At 32.1% G+C, this 23427-nt stretch overlaps 1 protein-coding gene across 8 annotated transcripts in view; it reads right to left on the minus strand.

Annotated features, from left to right (window-relative positions):
• Positions 1-752: 752 nt before the first annotated feature.
• Positions 753-23427, minus strand: part of dia (diaphanous related formin 1) — a 126737-nt gene continuing 104062 nt past the window's right edge. For all 8 annotated transcript variants that reach the window (XM_069835358.1, XM_069835355.1, XM_069835356.1 and 5 more), the window contains 4 exons: positions 22834-22998; positions 21247-21490; positions 18650-18731; positions 753-17131 (listed from right to left, as the gene is read on the minus strand). In XM_069835358.1, coding sequence (XP_069691459.1) covers positions 17110-17131; positions 18650-18731; positions 21247-21490; positions 22834-22998 — 513 coding nt within the window. In that variant the 3' untranslated portion in view covers positions 753-17109. The remainder of the gene's footprint in view (positions 17132-18649; positions 18732-21246; positions 21491-22833; positions 22999-23427) is intronic.

The following is a 23427-nucleotide window of genomic DNA, read 5'->3' on the forward strand; positions in this document are numbered from 1 at the left end:
AATCGAAAGCTATGAAACATAGTCTACAGAGAATGTTCCTGTGTTTATATGAAGTAATATCGGAAGCTAAATTATCCGATTTGTATAATTAATTATTAATTCACCATTGGAAAGTGTAGTTTCTTTAGATGGACATAATGCTATAATGTTATTACAGTAACTTCTGAGTGAATCGAGGATTGGTAAGATTAAAATAGCTTCTTATGCACAGAAAACTTGGTAGGCTATTCTGTACATTCGTTTCCTGTATTTCCTAAAATAGTTTTTATGACCAAATGAGTGGTCTCTGGATCAAAATGATCGCATTTTAATTGTTTAATACAATTTAAATTAAGTAACATAATAAACGATTTATCCTTCTATCAAACACGAATGTTCCCTGGATCAAATGACCTATTTTAATTATGTAATTACTTTATATGTATTTCTAACGGGTGCAGAGGAGCGCACGGTATGGCTAGTTTAGAATATAATAGTTTACAGAAAAACGAGTCCGAATCTAAATAAGTATGCAGTTCTTTTCCATTTTCGAAGTACAAGTATATTACTGTGAGTCTTAAACCATTGCCGGCTGTCGACTGCTATACTATGGTACAGTAGCCAGAGATGGCTGAAAATGTTGAATAATAGTTGCGAAGCAAGAGCCATCTTCAGTTAAAGCAAATGCAACAAATTCCTTTTGCAAGTTAACTATAAAAAATAGCGCAGGGCCTTTAACTTAGATTTATTTCTTGCAAGTTAACTACAAAAAATAGCATATAACTTAGATTTATTAATTATGAATAAGATTTACAAACCTTAAAAAAAAAGTAAATTCACAGGACAGATTATAAATTATTCCACTTTTTACAATATTGTTCTTCTCTTTATGAGGCATAACATTTTTGTACAGACAGATAATCATCAAATATTCACTATTAAAATGTCGTAAGTTCTAAACTAAAATAAAATGTAAGTGGTTATAAAACTAAAATTGTTTATTTTAACGTCTCGTAGTACATTTCATAAGCTTTCAACATAAGTACATACTGACATGGGATAAAAAGAACCAGAGGTATAAGCATTTAAAAGAGTTGTATGAACAAAATGAAAACATGACGTTAATTAATGTTTAATTACTACAGTGACCCCTAAATTTAAAATGTCCTCGAATAATATTTTCTTTCAGTTGGTCACGTTTAAACTTCGAAAAATTGAAATGATGACCGATAGCATCTAAATCAACTTTTGACATTCTTTAAGAGAAATTGGAAACAAGTAGTTCTTTTTTTTCAGTATCTATGATACTTTAGATAATAAATCACAATTTATGAAATATTTACAATCTTATGTCTATAAAATTATTTACTACTGGTATTAAACGTATTTTAACTTCAATTCTCTTATAAAAATTTGTTGAAATATTATAAATCCTGAAAAATATCCAGTTTTTATTCAATCACAACTTTTTTTCTCACAGGATTAAAAATACTGTCGTTGTTGCTTATCTGGGGTTTGATTAAACCATGTCCATGAGATTAAGTTCCTTTGATTTTTAATTACTTCTATTATATTATATTATATTATGTAAAGTAACTGTTGAGAATAATTCAGAGGTCACTGTATAGCCTTTTTTCATAGTATGAATTAAAAAGGACAATAAAATTAAAAAGTACAGGAATGATGTGAAATGCCTCATAAAAATTACATTTCCATTTTTCCAATGTGGTTCTATGAATGATTTTTTATGCAATTCAACCTGGAATGCCACACATACACCATAGGTGTCCCTTCACAGATGCACACAGCAGAAGTCAATAAAAGATTCCTCGTATATGGTACGTTCATTATATACATACTATTTCAATCAACATATTTAAAGAATGCTGGCCACTGTAAATTTAAGAAGAAAAATTATATATATATACTACATACATTTGTACATTAAATAAAAAAACTAAAGGCAGATTACTTGCAGGAAAAAACAGGCCCACATTTAAAGAACAAATGAAAGTAATGTGGCCATATTAATTTTCCGCATAAACCCAAAAAAGAAACAGACAAGCTTAGAAATATATAATATAAAGATATATCACTTTTATAAAATCCAAAATAGTATTTAAATGCTTCTCATTCTGTGAATGCCTTATCTCCTCATGGGATATTTTTTAACAAATTACAAGTCACAATAATACTATATATACAGAAAGCAAAATGAATTCTCAAAAAAAAAAAAATAAATAAAAAAAAAAATAAATAACGAGATAAACTTTAGAGATGCACAAGAACTTAAGCTATCTTCCACGTCTCACATTAAATAATTTTAAAACAAAATTATACAAGTACAACATCAGACTTTGTGATAAATTGACAGTTACCACTGCACTGTTGTTTAATGTATGAACAGAAAAGGAAATAAAGAAAGTAGTGTGCGTTGCCAAGCAAGAGAATAAATATGGTTTCAAGAGTAAGACTATATTGCACATTCATATTAGCCATTTTAAAGAAAAGTTCTAAATTTGCACCGTGGTAATGACTTCTGCTTTGAAAACTGAGCTTTACAAAGTTACTACTATGTATCACATTCATCAAATATCAGCCTCTTGTATGTAATTTGCTCTTTTTGGAAGTCTTTCCAAATAAAAATAACTAATATAATCCTATACTAGTATGTATAAAGGTTTTTTTATGTATGCAGGTGAAATTTGGACTAGTGAACAAATTTTCTTTTCTACTTTACTGGAAGAAATCCGGAATTAAAGGATCGTACTCTTTTTAACATATTTAATCTGGGGACATTCAATTAAAGTGTAATTTAACTTCGCAAATAATGTAATTCCAAACAACTGAAAAATATCAATACTTTCAACTTTAGAAATGATAATATTACTCCAATTGACTTAAAAGCATTAGTACTATAATATTACTCAGCTTGCTGTCATTCATCTGAAGAGATTAAGTAAAACTACGAAAAAAAAAACTCTGTCAGATTATAATAAATATAATGACTTCAAGAGACGAATTGTGGCACACTGAATACAGTGTCACCGAGCTGTGTAGCATCACTAACAATCTAACACTTCAATATTTTGTAAGCACTTTTTAATACATTTTTATCAATTCATGTTTTCGCTCGGATTTGAAAAAAAAGGCGAAGAGCAACATCCCCAGCAAGAAATATCTTAGGGAATGTCCTTCATTTCATTGCTCACCTGCTAAGAGACAGTGACTCATGTTTATGAGAGTTTTATATTTCAATCTTAAACACCGAAACGACAGAAAAAAGAAAAGATTGGAGAATGCTGGGTTTGCAGTGAATGCCCTTGGGCAGAAAACTGTGAATGAAAATGAATTGGAACACTGAAGGATGCTTTAAGTAAATTACTCGTACTGGGCAATCCCAGCATCCAAAGGAAATAGGTTAACTTCCAAGTCAATTCGAGAATTGTCTAAACATTCAACATTATAATATGTAAAAATGTATATCAATGAAAGGAAAAATAAAAATAATAAAAACACGAATCTGAAAGCTAAATTGCTATAGGCCTATAAGAAACGAACATTTAGTCAGATAAAAACATTTTCTTTCAAAATATTTGTACATTCTACTAAAGAAAACCTTTATTTAGAAATGGACTGTCTTTTAGGGTGGGGGGGAGGGTAGAAAAAACTCAGTAAAGAGAACTTACAATGTTAATTTCCATCACAATGAATCTTTCACTACCTACTCAGAAATTTTCTCTCATTCTTCTGATTATACATCGAGAACAGAGCAGCGGATGAGCGAAAATGTACTACAAATTTTCTTTTGGGAGAGACAAAATTAAATGAAATGGTACATACTTTTTCTTTACAAATTTTACGGAATAACCAAATAATCTATATTTCAAGTAAAATGATGTCAGAACAATAAATTGTTATAATTAATTTTTTAATCTAAATGTCATTTTCCTCATTGCAATATATTACAATTTATCACAGAAAGGGGAATAGTGTAAATTTCGTATGTGTGATGAGTTTTATTTGTGGAAAAACTATTATAATTAGATTCACATATCATAAATAAACAGCAATGCCGTATGTTTTTCCATAACTTTAATGTGATTATGCATACAAATGTCTTGACTTTGACAGTGAAGATAAGATAAGACTGCAGAACACGATTTTTGAAAGAGAATAATGTCAAAACGAGATTATACCTTCATGTTAATTATCCACACACACAATTCATAATGACAAGTATGTAATTTGTAGTAGTGTATAAAATATCATATTTGTGTACATTCTTCTTCGAATCAGTGATGTTCACAAACTACATTGTTCTAAGTATGAGAAAGATGTAGGGTACTCTGAACGAGCAATTTACAATGATGTAATTAACTTCACCTGTGGGGGGGGGGGGATAATTTTTTCTAATATCTGAAAACAACCGTCAATATACGAAATAATGCGACATGATTTGAAAACTGACAGGCACGGATGGTCGACAGTGTATAAAATTAACGATTAAAAAAGTATAGGCTGGAAGTCTTGCTTCAATAGGTTTCTTATATTCTTTAAGACAGAACATTTATATACAAAAATTCTTGATCAAAACATCCATGGTGAGTATGAAATATTGATAAGATCGTTATCAAAATCTACATTAAAATACGATTTGTCACTACGAAGTTCATACAGTAAGCATCAGTAATATACAAAATGCCAAAGTCAAATGAAACCTCCCAGCAAAAGACACACACATTTCTCAAAATATTAAGTTCAAGAAAGAATAGCATATTGCCTGTTTTACAAACAATATAATATTTGAATAGTAAGAAGATTGTTCCTTAGTTTAATATAAGTGTTTAAATTATCTATTAGAAGGAATGTTTGACAATAGATCACATCAATTGTTGATAGGGTGACAAAATAAAAAATGAATGAGAATCGCATATAACATAAATGTTACTGCGAGGATTCAATAAATAAATTCTTCCTTTCTTTCCACGTGATGGTGAACTAACTTTCAAAATGTAAACCTTTAAAGATTACATCTATATATACTGTACATGTACATGTGGAATACACTCTTATACATATTCACAATTACATTCCAGCTTCCTTAACTGAACTGAAGCAATTTTCCAAATTCTAACATTACCATCTCACTGTCCCAAGAACTCTTTGGCTATGACTTACTTTAATACGTGAAAATTTTTTTATCTGGAGCACCATTAAATCTACAAGAATTATTATAATTTTAACAAGACTTTAAAATGTTGGTAAAACTTTAATAGACTGTAACAGTTGTGAAAACTACGCCACCAAGCTTAGTGTGCATGCAAAAACTACTCAAAGAACAGAAATTCTTCCATCCTCACCATTCCAAAGGTGGAAATGAATAAAATGCAAAGGCCCAGTTTGATAGTTCTCTCGCTTGGAAGACGTGACAACAGTTCTGGAAGTTTTGTAACTGATACAGTTTTTGTTTTTGTGAAATTATTTTATTTTCAGAACAGTGGTTTTGTTTTATAAAATAGGTGAAAATGTTTATATATATTTTGTATATTGGCATACCTACATAAATATGCAATAATTGACGCCAACTCCAAAATTTTCCTGGTCACTTATTCTATACAGGGTGGTTAGGCAACTCAGTTGATAAATCAACTGGCTACGGACACGGAAGACTCCAGGTGGCAGCAGGATTTTTCTCGTTGCCATAACTTCTAGAACAGCTCAAGATTCACTCAACATCTAGTCAAATTGTGTACCAAATCTGGGGAGGGGTAAAAAGAGATCAGAGGGTGATGGTGACCTCACCACCACATTGTAGTATTAATGTCATGACAGAATAGAGCTCTACCTCCATGTATCCCATACACCTGCGTAGCTTTAAAGGTAATACCTTTACTTTTTCTACATGCACTGTACAGATCCAATGGAGCTGGTGGCATGAAAAGGACGGTACAGTGCAGCAAGCCTAGTCTCCCATCCTCATTACACACGTAATAAGAATATTTGTGATTTACACAAAAATGGAGATATGGCTACAATAGCAACGAGAGTATCTCAAGAAAATTTGCCCCAACACTATTTGTTCACAAGAAATTTCACGTGATTTGAAATTGGGTCTCCAGTGTTGAAAGTCAATGTTCTGTTTCACTAACATTATGCCACTTATTTCCTTATAAATATTTAAGTATCTAAGGCCGTGCTCTTTGCATAGACTTTATCCATTCCCTAACTCCATGTGTCCCAGTATTCCATTTGTCACTTTTGCCTTGGTGGCATAGTACACTTATTTTTTGTGTGTGAAATCTAACAGTACACTTGGCAACTAAACCACACGAAAGTAACAGGCAACAGACTGACAAATCCATAACAGGCAGTAAGAAGAAAATAGAGAAATATTCGAACAAAGCTGGCGTCTATTATAGAAATAGATTTGTTTTTAATCTCTAAGTACTGTCTCAGACACTTGTAAATACCCTGCAATGTTGGTCGTTTAATATGTTTGTGCGTACCAATTTGCCTTCCACCAACATCTACTTGTGAACAAATTACTTCTAAATTAGCTGTTATTTATGTAACAAGTATGCAAAAAGAGTTTCAGTGGAAGAATCTGAATGTTTACAGATGAGGCATTAGCTGAAACCATAATATGAGTCCACTAAAGCTCTTTGTACACTTATTATATACAACTTTCTTTCTCCCTTTTTTTTGTAAAAGCTCTCCAAATTAAAAGAATTGTTTAAAATGTATTGAAAAAAGTAAAATATTACTATAAAATCAAGTTCTCTTGTATTCATTACTATGTGATGACGTGGTATGGTAGCCAGTTTATTAACAATGATGTATTTTTAATTTGTGGAAAATGAGAGAAGTTCCTCGAGAAAAGCACATAAAGCAACAAAGCACGAGCTATATGAGAATGAATATGTTGCATTCAAAGAATGGGATGTGCTGTTAACTTATCTCCACGAAAAGCCAAATGTCTTGCAAGTGCCATTAATCTGATCAAAATACTCCATGCTGAAGGCAAAAAAATGAGATCACTGAGAAATTTTCGAAAGTAACGACTTTTTTTTTGGAGCAAAATTCAATAGGATATTAGCCGAATAAATTGAAGGCGCTTTTGAGAGACGAAGTGAAGAGGCTGATGACGAAGTGTATCTGATGATCAAGATTTTGTCTTGTTATTGGCATTGTGGAGAGTGTAAAAGGGAAGTATTACATTCTCTACAATTTTCTGATAACGGTATTATGGATAATGATAGCTCAATTAATACCATTTCTGGTACTAGATCAAATTACAAGTGAGTACTGTACTTTTTGTACTTCAGAGTGAATCTGTTAAACCAGGCATGTTCAGCACGGGCATTTCTAGCCTTTAAAGAGGTGTAACAGTGACATAGAAAATCTTTTAAGCATGCGTCTGCATGCGACTTTAGAATTTACATCACTGTTGCACCTCGTTGAAAGGTTAGAAATGGCCGTGCTGAACATGCCTATGTTAAACCATTGGAATTATTCCATAAATATGCTGATCTTCGTCCATGAGACATACCACACGATTATTTCTCTATCACACTGTGATCGCTGCCGAGACATTGCTACTATCTGGAAATAACTGATGATGTGAATTGCCATAGACAAATACCAATCAGAGGCATTTATTTCATTGTAGAATATTCAATTTCAATTGTCGAGTTTGAATTAAAAAGACAAAAATCGTTATAACATTCATTGGAAAACATTTTATATTACACAAGTCAAAGTGAATACTCGGCTGTTCTAAGTAGTACACAGACCAATAATTGTAGAAATAATTTAGTGAAAGTAAATACTGTAGTGCCAAGAAGATTTACGAAACAATTTAGGAAAAGTCAGAAACTCACAACAGTGTACAATAAAAACTGTAGCAGTAATAGCGAGTTTAAAAATGGAAAACGGTCATTGACCACTCGGCGATTCTAGTGTTAAACTGCTCAAAAATATATAAGCAATCTTTGGAAAAGTATCCAAACTGATTTTGAGAGAAGTGAAAGAACCCGGTACGTCAATGTCTAAATCAGTTTCAACCCACAAACTCACTGTGCCAGTATCTGTATTAGTTTCATCTCATGACTGAATATACACTGCAAATTTGGAAGAAACAAGTAAATAAAGATGGCTTCTCATTTTCTGATGACAGCTTTAAATATGCTACAAAAGTAATTTCTATTTTCATGTAACAAAGTAATAGTATATCATGAAACTAGTTTATAATGTTATTTATACTTTATTGCATGAGCAAATGTTTAGGGAACAAACTAAGTGAGTTTCCTAATTTTGACGAATGTAATAACTGTATAACATTATAAAGTGTTTTATATGCCATTTTTTTGTACACAACTATTATAAAACAATAAATACACAAATAAATAATATATTTTAAAAATTTATTTGTAATGATGGGTAGTTTGATATCATAGTCTATGAAGAAAGGAGTTGCTATGACAGCAGTGATATATTAAATACTGCACAGCATATAATCATTTCACACTATTTTTATGGCACAAGTTAAACAGTCATAATAAAGTCTTGACATTTTAGTTGACATGGTAATATTTTACGGTACTGGTACAATAATGGGCATATTGTGAATCATTTTGACTAATGACAAAGACTGTTTATAATGCTGGTGTACAAAAAAAAAAGTATTCACTTTGCTAAAGTACTGCTATGACAACTTTATAAGATTGTAAAGTATAATTTTACGATTTGTAAATAGTTTCCAAAGTAACTGTTTTGGAGAGGCCACCAGCATAGCTCAGTTGGTGGACAAGTTTGCCTTCTGATCTGAAGCTGATCTCGGTATGGGTTCGATTCTAGCTTGGACTGATTACCTGGTTGGTTTTTCCATAAGGCAAATGTGAGGTAATATATGATGAATCCTCAGCCTCATCTCGTCAATTACCATCTTCCTATCACAAATTTCATCGACCTAGTAGTTGATACAATGTTGTTAAATAACCAACTAAAAAAAATCTGTTTTGGAGAGCATGTACAAAAAAAAATTTCCCAAATTGGCTTCTGACTTAAATAGGTAACGGATTTCTAGGTGCTAAAAAAAAGTTAGGACTGTAACAATTAATAATTTTAACAATTTCAGTACATATTCCATTTTAGAGGAATTTATGCACAAAGAACTGGTGCTGACAATAAGTGTTACTGAACTGTAGATGCAAATGTTATCAGTGAAAGAGACCGACTGTTGATTGGTCAGTTTCATTTCACATAATGGGGGTGCACTGATGTGAAAAATAAGCTATCACCTAACCTGAACAATCTACCACCCCTTTTATGCTAGGGTGGACTTTTCCGAATGAACTTCGGCTCCAGGAAATTAGGTAAAATCTTCTCTCCTCCCCTTATAAAACCATATGAAACGAACTTACCAGTGTTTGTAGCAGAATTTTTTTTATATATAATTATTTGGGCATTTTTACATCTTTAGTTCCAATACATATTTTATTTTAAATATATTAAAAAATACTAAAATGGCGATTTCCAGGCACAAACATAGATTTCAGGCATTAATAGGCGTTGATTGCTCATTTTGGAGTGTTAAGTCCTATAGAATTTTAATAGGGGGATCCTGTGTACATGAAATGTAGAGATATCTGAATAACATACGTCTAGGACGTAGCAAACAAAATAGGTACAGAACTAGAAATCCGTGCCCTATTATTATTCTATAATTAAAAAAAATGAGATCCTCCAAAAATAGTGCAATTATTACACATATTATCTCAGTATACAATTTACACACTAAATAATATTCTTTCTTTACAGAAATGTAAGTTAATGAAATGTGGAGATCGTTTTATAAGCTACAAATTTTGAAAATAATTAATGCATGTTTATTAAAACAAACACATTTCCTAAGACAATATATAAATATATTCTCTTACTCCTCATGAGTTGTGTAGGTTTTTCTAGGATTTTAGCATCCATTAGAATTATTTTTAGACTGAGATATTTGTATAAAATTGATTACCGGTACTGCTCCAAACTATTAATATTATAATTAATTTTTATGAATATTCAACTTACAAAATATTATTTAAGGCTACCAATTAAGTGAGAAATGCTCTGAAGGAAATTCTTAAGAGCTAACTGCGAATAATTCATATTTTCATTTAACTGTGGCTAAGGGTTTCAAAAAGAGAAATATGTGAAATATCACCTCTATATTTTTCATAAAATTAACCCATAAGTACTGAACACAAAGTAAATCTTTCACGAAGTCCAAGAAAAAAAAATCTGCTAAAAACAAAGAGATGGACAGAGAAACAGTTGAAAATATATTTACATCATAACAAAGAGATCAACTTTTTAAGTGTCAAAACACCTTTACACTTCTTACAACGAAAGAAAAAAAAAAAAAAAAAAAAAAAAAAAAATTACACAGAGTTAGTTGAACCAAAGCTATCCCTATTATAAGTAAAATTTCTTGTAGTGTACTTTTAGGTATTTAAACCATGTGGTGAAGACAAATATTACCCAACTTCAGGAACTCCTTATTGGTTTTCATCTTCAAAGAGACATATACTATAACTGACAAGTTGGTTGGTTTATAATGCTGAGCCCTTGACAACTAATTCAATGACTCTCCTCAATCAGTCTTTGCTTAAGTTATATATGTTTTCAATTTGTGCAGCTCATATTAATACACAAATGGCTCTCAGCCAGTCTGCTTCTGAATCAATATGTTTCCATTTTTTCCATCAGAGATCTTTCCAATTTGTTACTGTAGTGACATATTACAAAGAGCTGGGAACAGAAAAATAATAGGTTTAACACGACACTTCGCCTTCATTCATCTTTATTCATGAACAAAAGGACCTTTTACGTCCAGTATATCTACTACGAGGCCAACGGCTTTACTTCCTCATTTGATGAAAGCTGCATTTAGAATTTTCTTCCACCTAAAATTAATCACTTTTGGCTGAGATAGAACTCACGTCCCATAGACCCAGACACAAGCATGGTAGCCACTACACCACAGAGGATAATATAATAATTGAAATACTGTATGTTAAAATCAAATAAATAGGTCAACTGAATGAACAAACACACAGTATCAGTATTACATTTCTTTGGTAATGGTTATCAACAAAATATGCAGAAATGAAGATGCACATATACTGACAAAATGAGAAGTAAAATACACCATTCAGAAACGAAAATAACTTAACATATGATAAATACAAAACACGAGATAAAGCTTAAAATTATAATTACTGAAAACGCAAGACTGTCAAAGCATAAGAACTTCGTTAATCAAATTCAATTCCTTATTATTCTACAAGTTAAACTATTGCGAAATTATAATTTATCTGAAATAAATTTTCTATAAAATTATCATATTAATTTATACAAATTATGTTTTGTGATGACTAAGGTTCGGACTTCTAAGACCTAAAATCTCTGGAAATATACATGCATTTATGCTCTAAAAATACCAAAGTATGACATAAAGATCTGAAAATATAACGTAAAACAAATTAAATATTGTCTAAAAATTACTTAGAAAACTTTTTATTCATTATTCTAAAAAAAAAAATGTTTTTGTGAATATTAACTCCTTGTATTGGCCATAGCAGACTGTTCAGCCTATAAAAACAGAACAGGCGAAAAAGAGGTAAAAAAAAATGTCAAAATCTTCCTCTGCGTGACTAACTCTTTTACAGCTATCCTAACAGGATTATCGACTGTTTATGAATTACCACTTGACAACAGCAGGGTTGGAACTTCTAGATTCACATGTTTGGACGGGGTGAAGAGGATGAAGGCGAGACAGACAAAGAACAAACCGGTCACATTTCTAATATTCTTTTTTCCTATGTGTTTTGACAACTTAATGCTGGCGAATCCAGTTACCTTCAAACTTCATTTAACCACAAAATATTTCTAAGGAAAGGAAATTCAATATAATTAACAAACGTAAATAAAATCTCTTGTCATTACTGATACAAAGCATGTGAATAATACTTGGAGAACTGTTAAAACAATTATTGTAATATGACGAAAAACAGGCTCTCGTACTATTTTTTTTTATTTTGGTCAAATATGATTTGCTGGTAAAATATGTATTTATATTATCCATAAAAATAGTGTCATTATGTTCAGAAAAGCTAGAAATATTTTTTAAAATATCATGTTTTAATTAACGACGCTCGCAACTGCCGAGGTTATATCAGCATCACCGGTGTGCCAGAATTTTGTCCTGCATTAGTTCTTTTATATGCCAGTAAATCTACTGACGTGTGTCATATTTAAGCACACTTAAATGCCATAGACTTGGCCGGGATTGAACCCGCAACCTCGGGCACAGAAGGCCAGCTCTGTATCAACTGCGCAACCCAGGCAGACGAAAAGCTAGAAATGTGTTTAATTTAACTTAAATTTGTAAAAAGAGACGAGCATAAGAATATGGCATATCAAAAAAAATCCAAGCCCTATTGGTAACCTATCTGAATTCTAATTAGCGTGATAAGTAGCTAGTCAGCAATGTATACAATGGAGGGGAGAAATGAACTAGCCACTCTACTCCATTATCTCCTGGCTTAGTTTCTCATAAGTGGTGCCTTGTTGGTATCACTTGTGAGATTCAGACCTGTCTTTGGACAGTTGACTAAACAACACTGATAACCTAGAAGGAATGAATGAAGGACATGTCAGCAGTTGTACAACTTTAGCAATTAGTGAGAAAATAGTAAACAAACAGTGTGATGCAAGACTGCAAGTTACTTGCCAATAGTGCAATAGATACGAGTAACCGAAATGTAATACCAGTATATGCCATGCTGTATCTCCCTGAAGATGACACAAGTAAGAAGTTCCGGAAACTTTGGAGAATTCTTATAACTCACAACTCAATTCCCATGAGTCAAATCTCATGAGGTAATTTTATTGTCTTCTATACTAATCTTGTGTTTGATAATGACAAAGAAAGCCATGCTAACTCATAGAGCATGCCTTGCAGACAACCAAATCAGCTCTGTGCTGCTGGCACAAACTGCTTTTCATTGCACATTTTTACTGCCTAGTATCCAGGGTTTACACCTGTCAGCTATTGCACCAAGGTATTACAAAAAATAACAATGTGTTGTGAGTAGTTGGCAATATTGACTGATGTTCCTTGGTCTTGAAGAAATGCTGACAATTTTATTAATGTTCCAACAATAACTAAAAACACACAATTTCAGATTTTTTACGACTTACATACATGATATTATTCTTAAAAAATTATTTTGTCATAAATTTCAAGTGCAGTTTATATGTATATGGATATGAAATTATTTCCTGAATCCTTTACCAGTGCATTTTTTGTCAAGTACGAAACTGTTACTTCTTAACTGACTTATAAACACCCATTAAAGTCTGACTAAAGGAAAAAAAGTATCGCTATCTATGCAAGCTCAGAGAAAAAAGCAGACATCAAATATGCACACATTCACACACATAAGAACCCTTATAAAGGAAGAAAAAAATTCCACCCACCACAGCCTATTTAACCTGGCACTGAAAACAGTGAAAGAAAGACATGGCGTATTGCTGCAAACAATTTAGGCAATAGACAGATGCAAGAACTCTCATCCCTATTCTATAAAGGTATTAAAATTACATGTTGCAAGACAGAATATCAGTTTCGAAATATACTTACACATTTCCTGATATACAGAAAAACAAAATTAAAATATCAAATTATATCTAATATGTATGTCGTACACAGGTCAGCGCTTAAAATATATAATTATTATCACAATTTGCTGACAGTAATGAAATGCTATACAAAAGTTGTGACAAATTTCATCATGAAAATCGAATATAATTTTATGGGAGTGAAAATGAACATGATAAGGACTGGTGTGCGTCGATATGGTAGGTGTGTTCCAGGTGGTCACAGAAGGCATCAGATAATTTTTATTTATATCTTAAGTCTGTTGTCTACTTAAGTACCTGTAAGATACACTTTTACTGTAAGCATAAGAAAGGCCAAGATCTTTATGAGAGGGTGACAACTAGGTGAAGAAGAATTGGTGCTATGCTGAGAGGGAATGAAAGAACTGCTAAGGAAAGAAATTGCAGACCAAATGGTAGTAAAGAAAGAAACCAAGATAAAGAATGAAAACGAAAATAAATATGTCATTAGTATCTACTAAAAGTCGCATAACAATATGTTACATAATGTTAAAAATAAACATCAATTTGAGTATGGGGAAAAAAAAAAGTTCACATTGCAAGAATTCTGAAAGAAACCTTATAAAAATTAAGAAAAGAAACAGTAAAAACATTGACTAAAACCAGAAGACTACTGCTTTGTGAAACATTTACACAAAACATAAATTATGGAATCAATTAAATGAACACAAACAATGAACAAGAATCGCTTGCCAAAATTTGGTAGTTAAGTAGAGGTGAGATAGATCAGTTTCCTACTGGGATGCCAGAAAGCATGTTTTATAACTACAATCTTGATATCAGTGGATAACAAGTACAACAAAACTGCAATAAGATGCTTACTTGTAATTCATGGGATTTCAATGTGGACTTCTGGCATGGAAGGCCCTTTTGGCACTGAAACTATCAAATACAAAAACTATTTCCCATGTGATGTAGTTTTTGAGAGGAAATTGTTACTATTAACAGGTTGTATCAAACCGTTTGCCTTTCAAGCTTGATGAAAAAAAATGAGAACTATAAACATTTCAGCAAAAATGTCGGCAATTAATTCATAGAACATAACCATGAAGTTCATAGAAAAGTAATGGACTTCTCCTCCTTTTCTGTTTTAAGCAAAACAAATAAAATTATGTTAACACAATATCTTAATTATTGAGGGCATAGCTTTCTTTATAAAAATACTAATCCATTTGTTTATTCAATTATCTTTATATTTAACTGATTTATAAAATCAAATGATTTAACTATTCACAGTTCATCACATCGCTAGCGGAGTTTATTTTTAGCCCATATTTTAGAAATTATTTCTACATATGTAGTGGAGTATGCACAACCAGCCTCGAATTATTTGTTTACAATTTCATTTAATACATTTTTCAGCTTCAGTGATTTTTCATAGTTGCTATAATGATGTAATAACTATAAATTTGCGAGTAGAAAATTATTCTTTTTAAGATCACAGTCCAGCTTTTGGTGTAACTTAACCAGCAAAAATTCACAATATAAATGATTTTCCTATGAAGATCAAACATCGAACATCAGACTTTTCAAATATAAAGCTACTGTCTTACATTTCAGTCGTCCCATTTTGTAGAAATATCTTAATTTCAAAATATATATAACCTATCTTTGCTTTTGTATTTTCTCAAAATCTGCCATACAAATATGCGACTATGGAAGAAAAGTAGGTTTGATGATAACACGATTAAAAATATACTACAGTATCAAACTCAACGAGTAGAAAAACCACAACTTTATGTATATTTACAAGTAAACTAGAAATGGTTAGAAATTAAACGAGCAAGAACAAGGTGAGAAGGAAACTAAATCATAATGAGCATTGAAATTTCACTTCAAATAATTAATATTCATGATGAACACGTTCTAATAAAAATAAGATTATTTTATTTTGTTAACACAATAAACAATAATGCATCTGATATAGAATCAATTCAAGAAACTCATCGCAGGCAAATCAATAAAACTGTAAAATAATACAAATAATCCTCACAAGTAAATGCACGGAAGATCAATTTCCTACATCACAATAACATATTAAAAAGACAATATAGCAAGATCATAAAACCGAATTTAAATTACTAAAATAATTGGCAATGATAAAATTAAATTCTATTATCATCGACATAAAGTTAAATTCAAGATCTTATCACAGGGTTATGCAGAAAACGAACTATTTCAAGAACTTAATCCTCAAAACAAAATAAGATATATTACCAAAATGAACAGTGTTTAATTAAAGAACAACTCAAGTCTTTACTCTGTCTATGAATTTTCTCCGTGTGCTCCATTTATAACATCACAAACATAAGTCAATATTAATTTAGTATGCGTACATGTAGAAGCACAACGTCTGCATATCAGATCAGGGAAAGACCATATCAACACTTTCTTTTTCCATCTAATCTTCGAAACAAAACACAATGCAGCTTATTGACTTCTTTGCCTGTCCTTATCATAGTTACGCATGTAAGAGACAGGCTTATGATGAATGTGATCTGTACTCTCTTCTTCCGAACACGCAGTTTTCAATTTTCAATCTGTAATCTGTTGATTCACTATTCTCCTCAAAATATCTTGAAGGTACAAATAGATGAGGTACTATCACAATGGTATTCAACATCTTCTAGATCTCTAGATTTGACCCTTTTGCGTGTAAATGAAACACACTGTTTATATCTTTCCCTTTCAATAATCACTTGACAAACGAAAATGGTCAAGTGCTCAAACTATGAGACCTGACACCATGACTGAAGTAATGAATCAGCTGAAACATCATCAGTCAGATCGAATGCAGTGAAATATTTTAGACCATGTAAAAATTTGAAGTGATCCATAGTTAAACTCAGTTTATTGTAGTTAATGTGTCTTATTTAGTTTTTGACTATCGAAGTCTTTAAATTCACTAGTTTTTAATAACATTATATATTTGAAGAGAACTACAGACAGAGGCGAAGGAGAGGAAACTTAACAAGGAAAATAAGGGGAAAACTTAACAATGATAAGCTCATACAAGCATGTGTTTCGTACTGTTTGACAGGTTATTTCACGATTGTAAGCACAAATATAAATATATGGAGTTAGCTGATGCAGTCTGCGACCTCCCTCGCGGTTATGACTAACTGCTTTTGAGGTATCTACCATTTTTGGCACATCAACAGTGGCAATAAATACCAAGAGTTTTACACTTGTACCAAATGTTGTATTTGAGCTAAAAGACATAGAATCCTTTTTTCTTTATAACAATATAAAATATATAATTTACTTTATGCTGGAAATACTATCTACAATCTCGTAAATGTTTACACCTTGGTTGTTAAGACTTGCGGATGGACGGACGCCTAAGATCAAGGTGGGAGTTTCGGAAAATGACGACAGATGGCAGATACTCTGCTATGCTGTACTCAGCAGCTCACTGAAAGCAAAACAACAGGGTAAGTGTAACAGAACTGTTGCTGTACATTCAATGCAACTAGACTCACATCGTCTGTCATTGTTGTCATCATCAGCATTACAGTCATTGTCATTGACATCTGCAGAAGGAGGGCAAACAGATAAATGGTTTGTCAATCATGCTTTTCCTTTTTAAGAACTACAGTAAAACCCTGTTTTAACATTCCCGTTTTTAAAAAATTACCATTTTTAAGGAATAATCTGTTAAGTCCCAAATTACCATAAGAATAATAATTAATTCCTGCTTTTAAGAAAACCGGTTTAAGAAAAATTCCACTTTTATGAAATACTTTCAAGTGGATTTTGTGATAAAGCATGAAATATCGAATCGACTTTCAACAATAAATAGCACCAGCATATTCGATAGTGCATCTCAATTGATGGTAATGTGGCACCACACAGCGGCATTATTTTTTATTGTTCTTTAATAATAATAATAATAATAATAATAATAATAATAATAATAATATTAGTAATAATAATAATAATAACAATAATAATAATAGTTTATTTAACTTGGCAGAGTTAAGGCCATGTGGCCTTCTCTAACACTCAACTAGGTCTGGCTTTGCGTTGCTTTGTTCTTGCGAGTTATGTGTATCATGTTTCCAAATTTTTTTTTTTTTTTTGGTCAGTTTATGCGTCATTATAATAGTGACTAAATGACAGAAATTAACTATACAAGAAGAAAGTGAAAATAATAAAGGATGTCGAGGTTAATCCTCAAATAAAACTATTGCATATGGCAAAAGGCATGGTTTGTCAGCTACTTCATTATGAGAAATAATGAAGGACTATACACATTTCAAAGTAACTTCATGAAACCTCACCATTCATTCTCCGAGATCTTGTATACAAATATCAAATATAATACAATCTTCTCTGTTTTCTGTGCCTTGCATGCAAACAAAATTAAGGAAACCTAGAACATATCTTACTGGATGGTGCAACAGATAACTCAACAAGACAGCTACTAAAAACGAAGTTAGCCTAATACCAAACTCACGAAAGACTAAACAATATTCTTATTAATAAAATTTTATGAACTAAAGTGTACAAAAGACATTGAGTCTTTAGCATCAATTAAAGCTGGAAATTCGAAGTAAGAAGTAAACGTCTGTTGGCACCACATCCACTATATTCACCAGAATTAACAATGTGTAATTTTTTTCTGTTCCCAAAAATTAAAATCTAAGCTGAAAAGCTGTTATTTTGATAATATGAACAAGATAATAATGGGCTGAATGATAAAAAATGAAAAAAATTCTGCCATTCTATCTATTTGCTGCATGATCATTATGTGCATTGTAAGTGAAAGAGAAATGCTAAGAATTTCATTAGAGTGCAGAAAATCTAAAATCTGCAACTAACTACTAATATAGGTGCAGGAGATAGCTACTTGATCAGTCTGTTCATATCAGGAATCATTCTCTGGTGGTGAAGTGCGTTATATAAAAAAAGTTCGTGGTACAGTACTTACTTGGAAAGTTCTCTACCTGTGAGTCCTCCACCTACTAAACCAGATCTTGATCGACTCCGATTCAATTGAGCTCTTCTTTCCGCTAAAAAAGTCAGGAGTCAATTAATGCATTTTAAAGGAAGCCAACAAATAAACTATACAAAATCATTCTTTACAATGAGCTCAACCCCTTCTTGCCATACTTCTTTGACTAAACATAAAAATTTCACACTTTCATTTGCAACTATCAAGTACCGGTCCTTCAACATAATGACTTTCTGGATTAGACTGAGTTTTTTTCAAATAAATATTAAAACACAATACATGTCCGGAAAGTATCCAGCCAAAAATCTACCTAGTCAATGTTGCCTTAGTCCCTTTCAAAGTATTCCTCTTTCTACTTTCAAAAACAGTCTGCGAAGTCTTTCAATTGCCTTGTCACATTCTCCTTATTCCCATCCACGGTGCAATCTACTAGCTTGCAACAACGATTCAACTCTGGGAAAAGCTCATTTCTGGTTATGACTGTTTTGAGGAAACATGGGTCATTGTTAGAGGTTTAAAGCAAGTCCTATGCAACTTCAGCACGAATTTCTTCTGATCTTGTGACACAAGCCCTAGAAAGAACTTGTTTGCCACATATTTCATGTCAAAATCTCTGAAACAACATATTGAGGAATGTAAAATCTTATTCTAATTATTCTTGCACTGCCAATTGCCGACTTTCATTGATTATAGCCAGCATGCATTCAACATTTTTGGATGCTGTGCTCGCTGAAGCCTTTTCAAAATGCTGATTGCTTTCAACAAATTTCTGGCTATCCTACAAGTGCTGGTACAACAATTTTATCTGGACTTCGCTTACTGAATCATTCCCAAAAACTCTTTTAAGCATTCGAGTAGTTTCTGTGGTCGAATGTCCAAGCTGGAAGCAAACTTTGAAGCAGATTAACTGTGAATACATCAGTCACAAACACTAAATACACAGTCTCACTCAATAGGATCTCACTGCCAATTGAGCAGTCCTATGGTAGAGAGTGACATTCATGAATGTGCAGTAGGTCCCTACTGACTGCTAAGTTACATGAACACAACGCGAACAGTTCTCAAGATAATCAAAATGACTGGATACTTTCTGGTCAGACCTCGTAAACATAACAGAAAGAAAAAAGTAAAGAAAAGGAGATGAGATGAGAAAGAGTAAAAGAAATAAAGAAAAGGACTGAGTGAAAAAAAAAGTAAGAAAAAGAGAGTAAGACAGAAGTAGGGAGAAAATAAATATAGAAAGAAATCAAAAGAATGTAAAAAGATACGGCAAATATTCACTATGGAACCTTGGATCCGAAGAATTTGACACAAGTACGACTTCTATCAAAATTACTTTTTAGGTACCATATTCTGACCCTGCAATATGCATGTATTTATGTCAAGAAATTCCTCAATTATGGTTTCTGGTGTTTAACTATTAGATTCTGAACTGCAATAGTTCAAATACACCCTACCAAATAATGACACATAGAATAGATCAAGATAAACCATATGGAACAAATTAATTAAATAAAGGCGAAATGGGAGGAGAAACGTTTAAAAGATATGCACAAGTACTTGCAAGAGAAATTGTGGGTGATTCATGTGGAGTGAGTGAGTGAGTGAGTGAGTGAGTGAGTGAGTGAACGAATTAATTAATTAATTAAAGAGAAAATGGAAGAGAAACAAAAAAAATACACGAACACAAGTGGTGAAGCCTACTCAAAAAATGTGAGTCATTATACCTAGTGACAGCAGGCCTGTAAGTTTGTAATAATGATGTATTGTAACACCTGGGTTCACTCCGATCCTACAGTCATTCCAGGATGGAGTTCATTGCGAGAGGCTTGTGGCAGCAGTCTCTGCTACTATGGCTACAACCTGGTAGGAGTTCACTGTGCAGTACACAAAAAAATTTCATCACAGAATGTTGGATAGCTTTTGAGTTATGAAGGAAATGCTTCATCACTGCACAGTGAACTCCCACCATTTTGAATTTTGAAAAAATTATATAAATAATTTTTTAAATCGTAAAAATGTCTTTTTTTCATATAGCAGGACAGCATTTTACACATACTAATTTTCATTACGAGTATTGTGCAAGACACAGTAATGGAGGAAAAAAATGTTGAATATTTCCAAAATTTTACTGCTGTAAGCTGTACCTAACCCCTTAAATCTTTCATAACACTGTTTTTGTCGAATGATCCTTCTGCATAGATATATTTAAAAAAAATAGAAAGAGAGGTCATGAGTGATATTAAGAAAAAAGAGGATAAAGAGAAAAAATTAAGGAAAGGTATCAAGAGATAAGTATGAAAACAAAAAGAAATTAAGAATAGACAACAGACTAAATAAATGAAGGAAGAACGAGAGAACGAAAGCAGAAATTAAGGAATTGATGCAGAAAGAAAAGGAAGACAAAGGTAAAAAATTAAATGGAGAAAAAAAGAACAGAAGGAAAGAGGGAAAGCAGGAATGAAAGGAAAGTTAATTTAAGACAGAAAATAAAGGAAAAATATAGTGAAATAATATGGAAAAGGAAGGGCAGAAAAAAGAAAAAACAAAAGAAAAGATAAAAAGGGGCTGACCTCCAGCTGCCCGGGGCCGTGCTCTCTTCTGCCGCTGGTCCCTGCTGAAGGCCGAGCCTGTCTGCAGTGCCTCTAGCAAACTGTCCATAACACCCTCCTGTGTCTGGTCTGCGTTCATGTCCACTAATGCCCGCTTCCTCAATGCACGGTCTGCCCGCTCCTGTTCTGCCTTCTCCCTCGCCTCCCGTGCTCGCCGCACCTTCTCTTCTGTCTCCCGCAGCTTGATGTTATCCTTATGCGCTTGCTGCATGTCAACACATTAACCAACCTCATGCATCACACAAATAATTTTGTAAAATTCGAGAGAATTAAGTCTAGCAGGATATTTTTTATGTCAATATACTGCAAAATTGTATGTACCCATCAAAGGGTTTTATTATTTTTATGACTATTTTCTTTAAGCAATTACGTTACTATAGCATGCATAGCATCAGCACATTGCTTCAAATCGCAGTGATCTCTAAGATGCTGATTTATAGTATAACTGAATGAGAGTACCTTACTTTTTTTTTTCTAATAATCTCTGAGAATTGAAACAACATGTCAGACTCCAATATCTGTCCCCAGTCAAAGTTTTGCTATCCATTATCATGATGGAAAGAATTAAAAGGATCCATTTACATGATGCAAATTCTGACAACCATTACAGTTCGGAAAATGGGTTTACTGGTACAGATATAGATCAGAATAACAGTTAGTATGCCAAATACATCTCTAGCAAGAGCCAATGAAATTTTGTCTCAATCATCAGCTACAGATTACGAATCCACAAGCCATAACTTAAAGGAGGCGATCCAGACAAGAATTTCAGCACTGGTTGAATAGAGAATGATAAGAATTGGATAATACATGACCAATGTCTTATGTAATAAACAAATAGAAATTGCTGAAAAAATGCAGTGGATAGAAATTCCGTGTTATTTTTGGCTGTAAATCCCAAGTAAAGTATTGTTTTCAAAGTAAAATTTCAGACGTTCCAGATATATATTTACCAGGTATACTTATAGTTCTTGACAAATTATAAAAAGATTGTTTACTAATCCAGTGTTTATTATATATATTAGGTTAATGATAACACAGGAAGCAGGTCATGTGTTTATACCTTACAAGACTATAAATCATTTAATTCATAATGAAACTTTGAAAACATAGCTTTTCTGAACACAGATTGTTTATAGAACAAGAAATTTTGTTTGTACTATATGCAATCACAACTTAATACGCAGTACACAGCTTGAATCCTTTTATAATGTGGCAACAACTATAAATTGAGTTTCTAAATATTATTTAAAAAAAAAACAACAAAAACAAAAAACTTTCTACATAGTTTAGAAGAAAATCTTTCATACTGACAGCCAAAATAAATAAATGGAGAAACGTTTTTTTTTTTAAATAATTATTACCAACTTATGTTTAAAATCTATACTCTACCAAATTCTCTAAATTCATCATGCATAACAACAACATATGTGGTATAAAATTGGAAAAATTTCTGTAACATTATCAAATTTTTACATAGTTTCAGTACGTAAAGGTATCATTCGTAACAATGAACAGAACAATACAAACAACTAAAAAGAATCTTACCAAGAATGCATCCTTAAACGTTTTAACGTCTGTGAAGAATTCTTCCAGAGTGTACTTTTGCTTGTCAAAAGCATAGAACTCTGAGAGATCTGTGTACAAGGACTCCATGTTTTTGAACATGCTGTCCATAATCTCGTGTTGAGATCGAGCATCCTTTGCAAATGACTGAGAAACTATGTTAAGGAAACATTTTACAAAGTGTTCTATAATGATTGCAATTTGTATTCACTGAAATTAAATATATCAATCATTAAATGAACATAGTTATTTAATATGTAGTCACTGAAATTAACTGTATTAATCATTAAATGAACATAGTTACGTAATATTTCAGTTTTCTATGTTCCTTCTGTGGATTAGATCCTCAATGCTTCAAACATGTCTAGGTATATAAAATCTACAACATGTATTTAGAGGTTCCATTTTCAGAGATATGTCGTTAATAATATGGGTAAATTTGCCTGTTTTCATTCAATTAGATAATCTTATCATCACTTTTTAAAATTACACTACAAATTCAACAAATCAAATAGGTGTGGATTGGAAAGAGAGGAGGCTGTTCAGTAATCTTTATATGAAATGAGTCAAAGTCTG

The sequence above is a fragment of the Periplaneta americana genome, chromosome 9, assembly GCF_040183065.1.
Source record: "Periplaneta americana isolate PAMFEO1 chromosome 9, P.americana_PAMFEO1_priV1, whole genome shotgun sequence".
NCBI classification, from domain to species: domain Eukaryota; kingdom Metazoa; phylum Arthropoda; class Insecta; order Blattodea; family Blattidae; genus Periplaneta; species Periplaneta americana.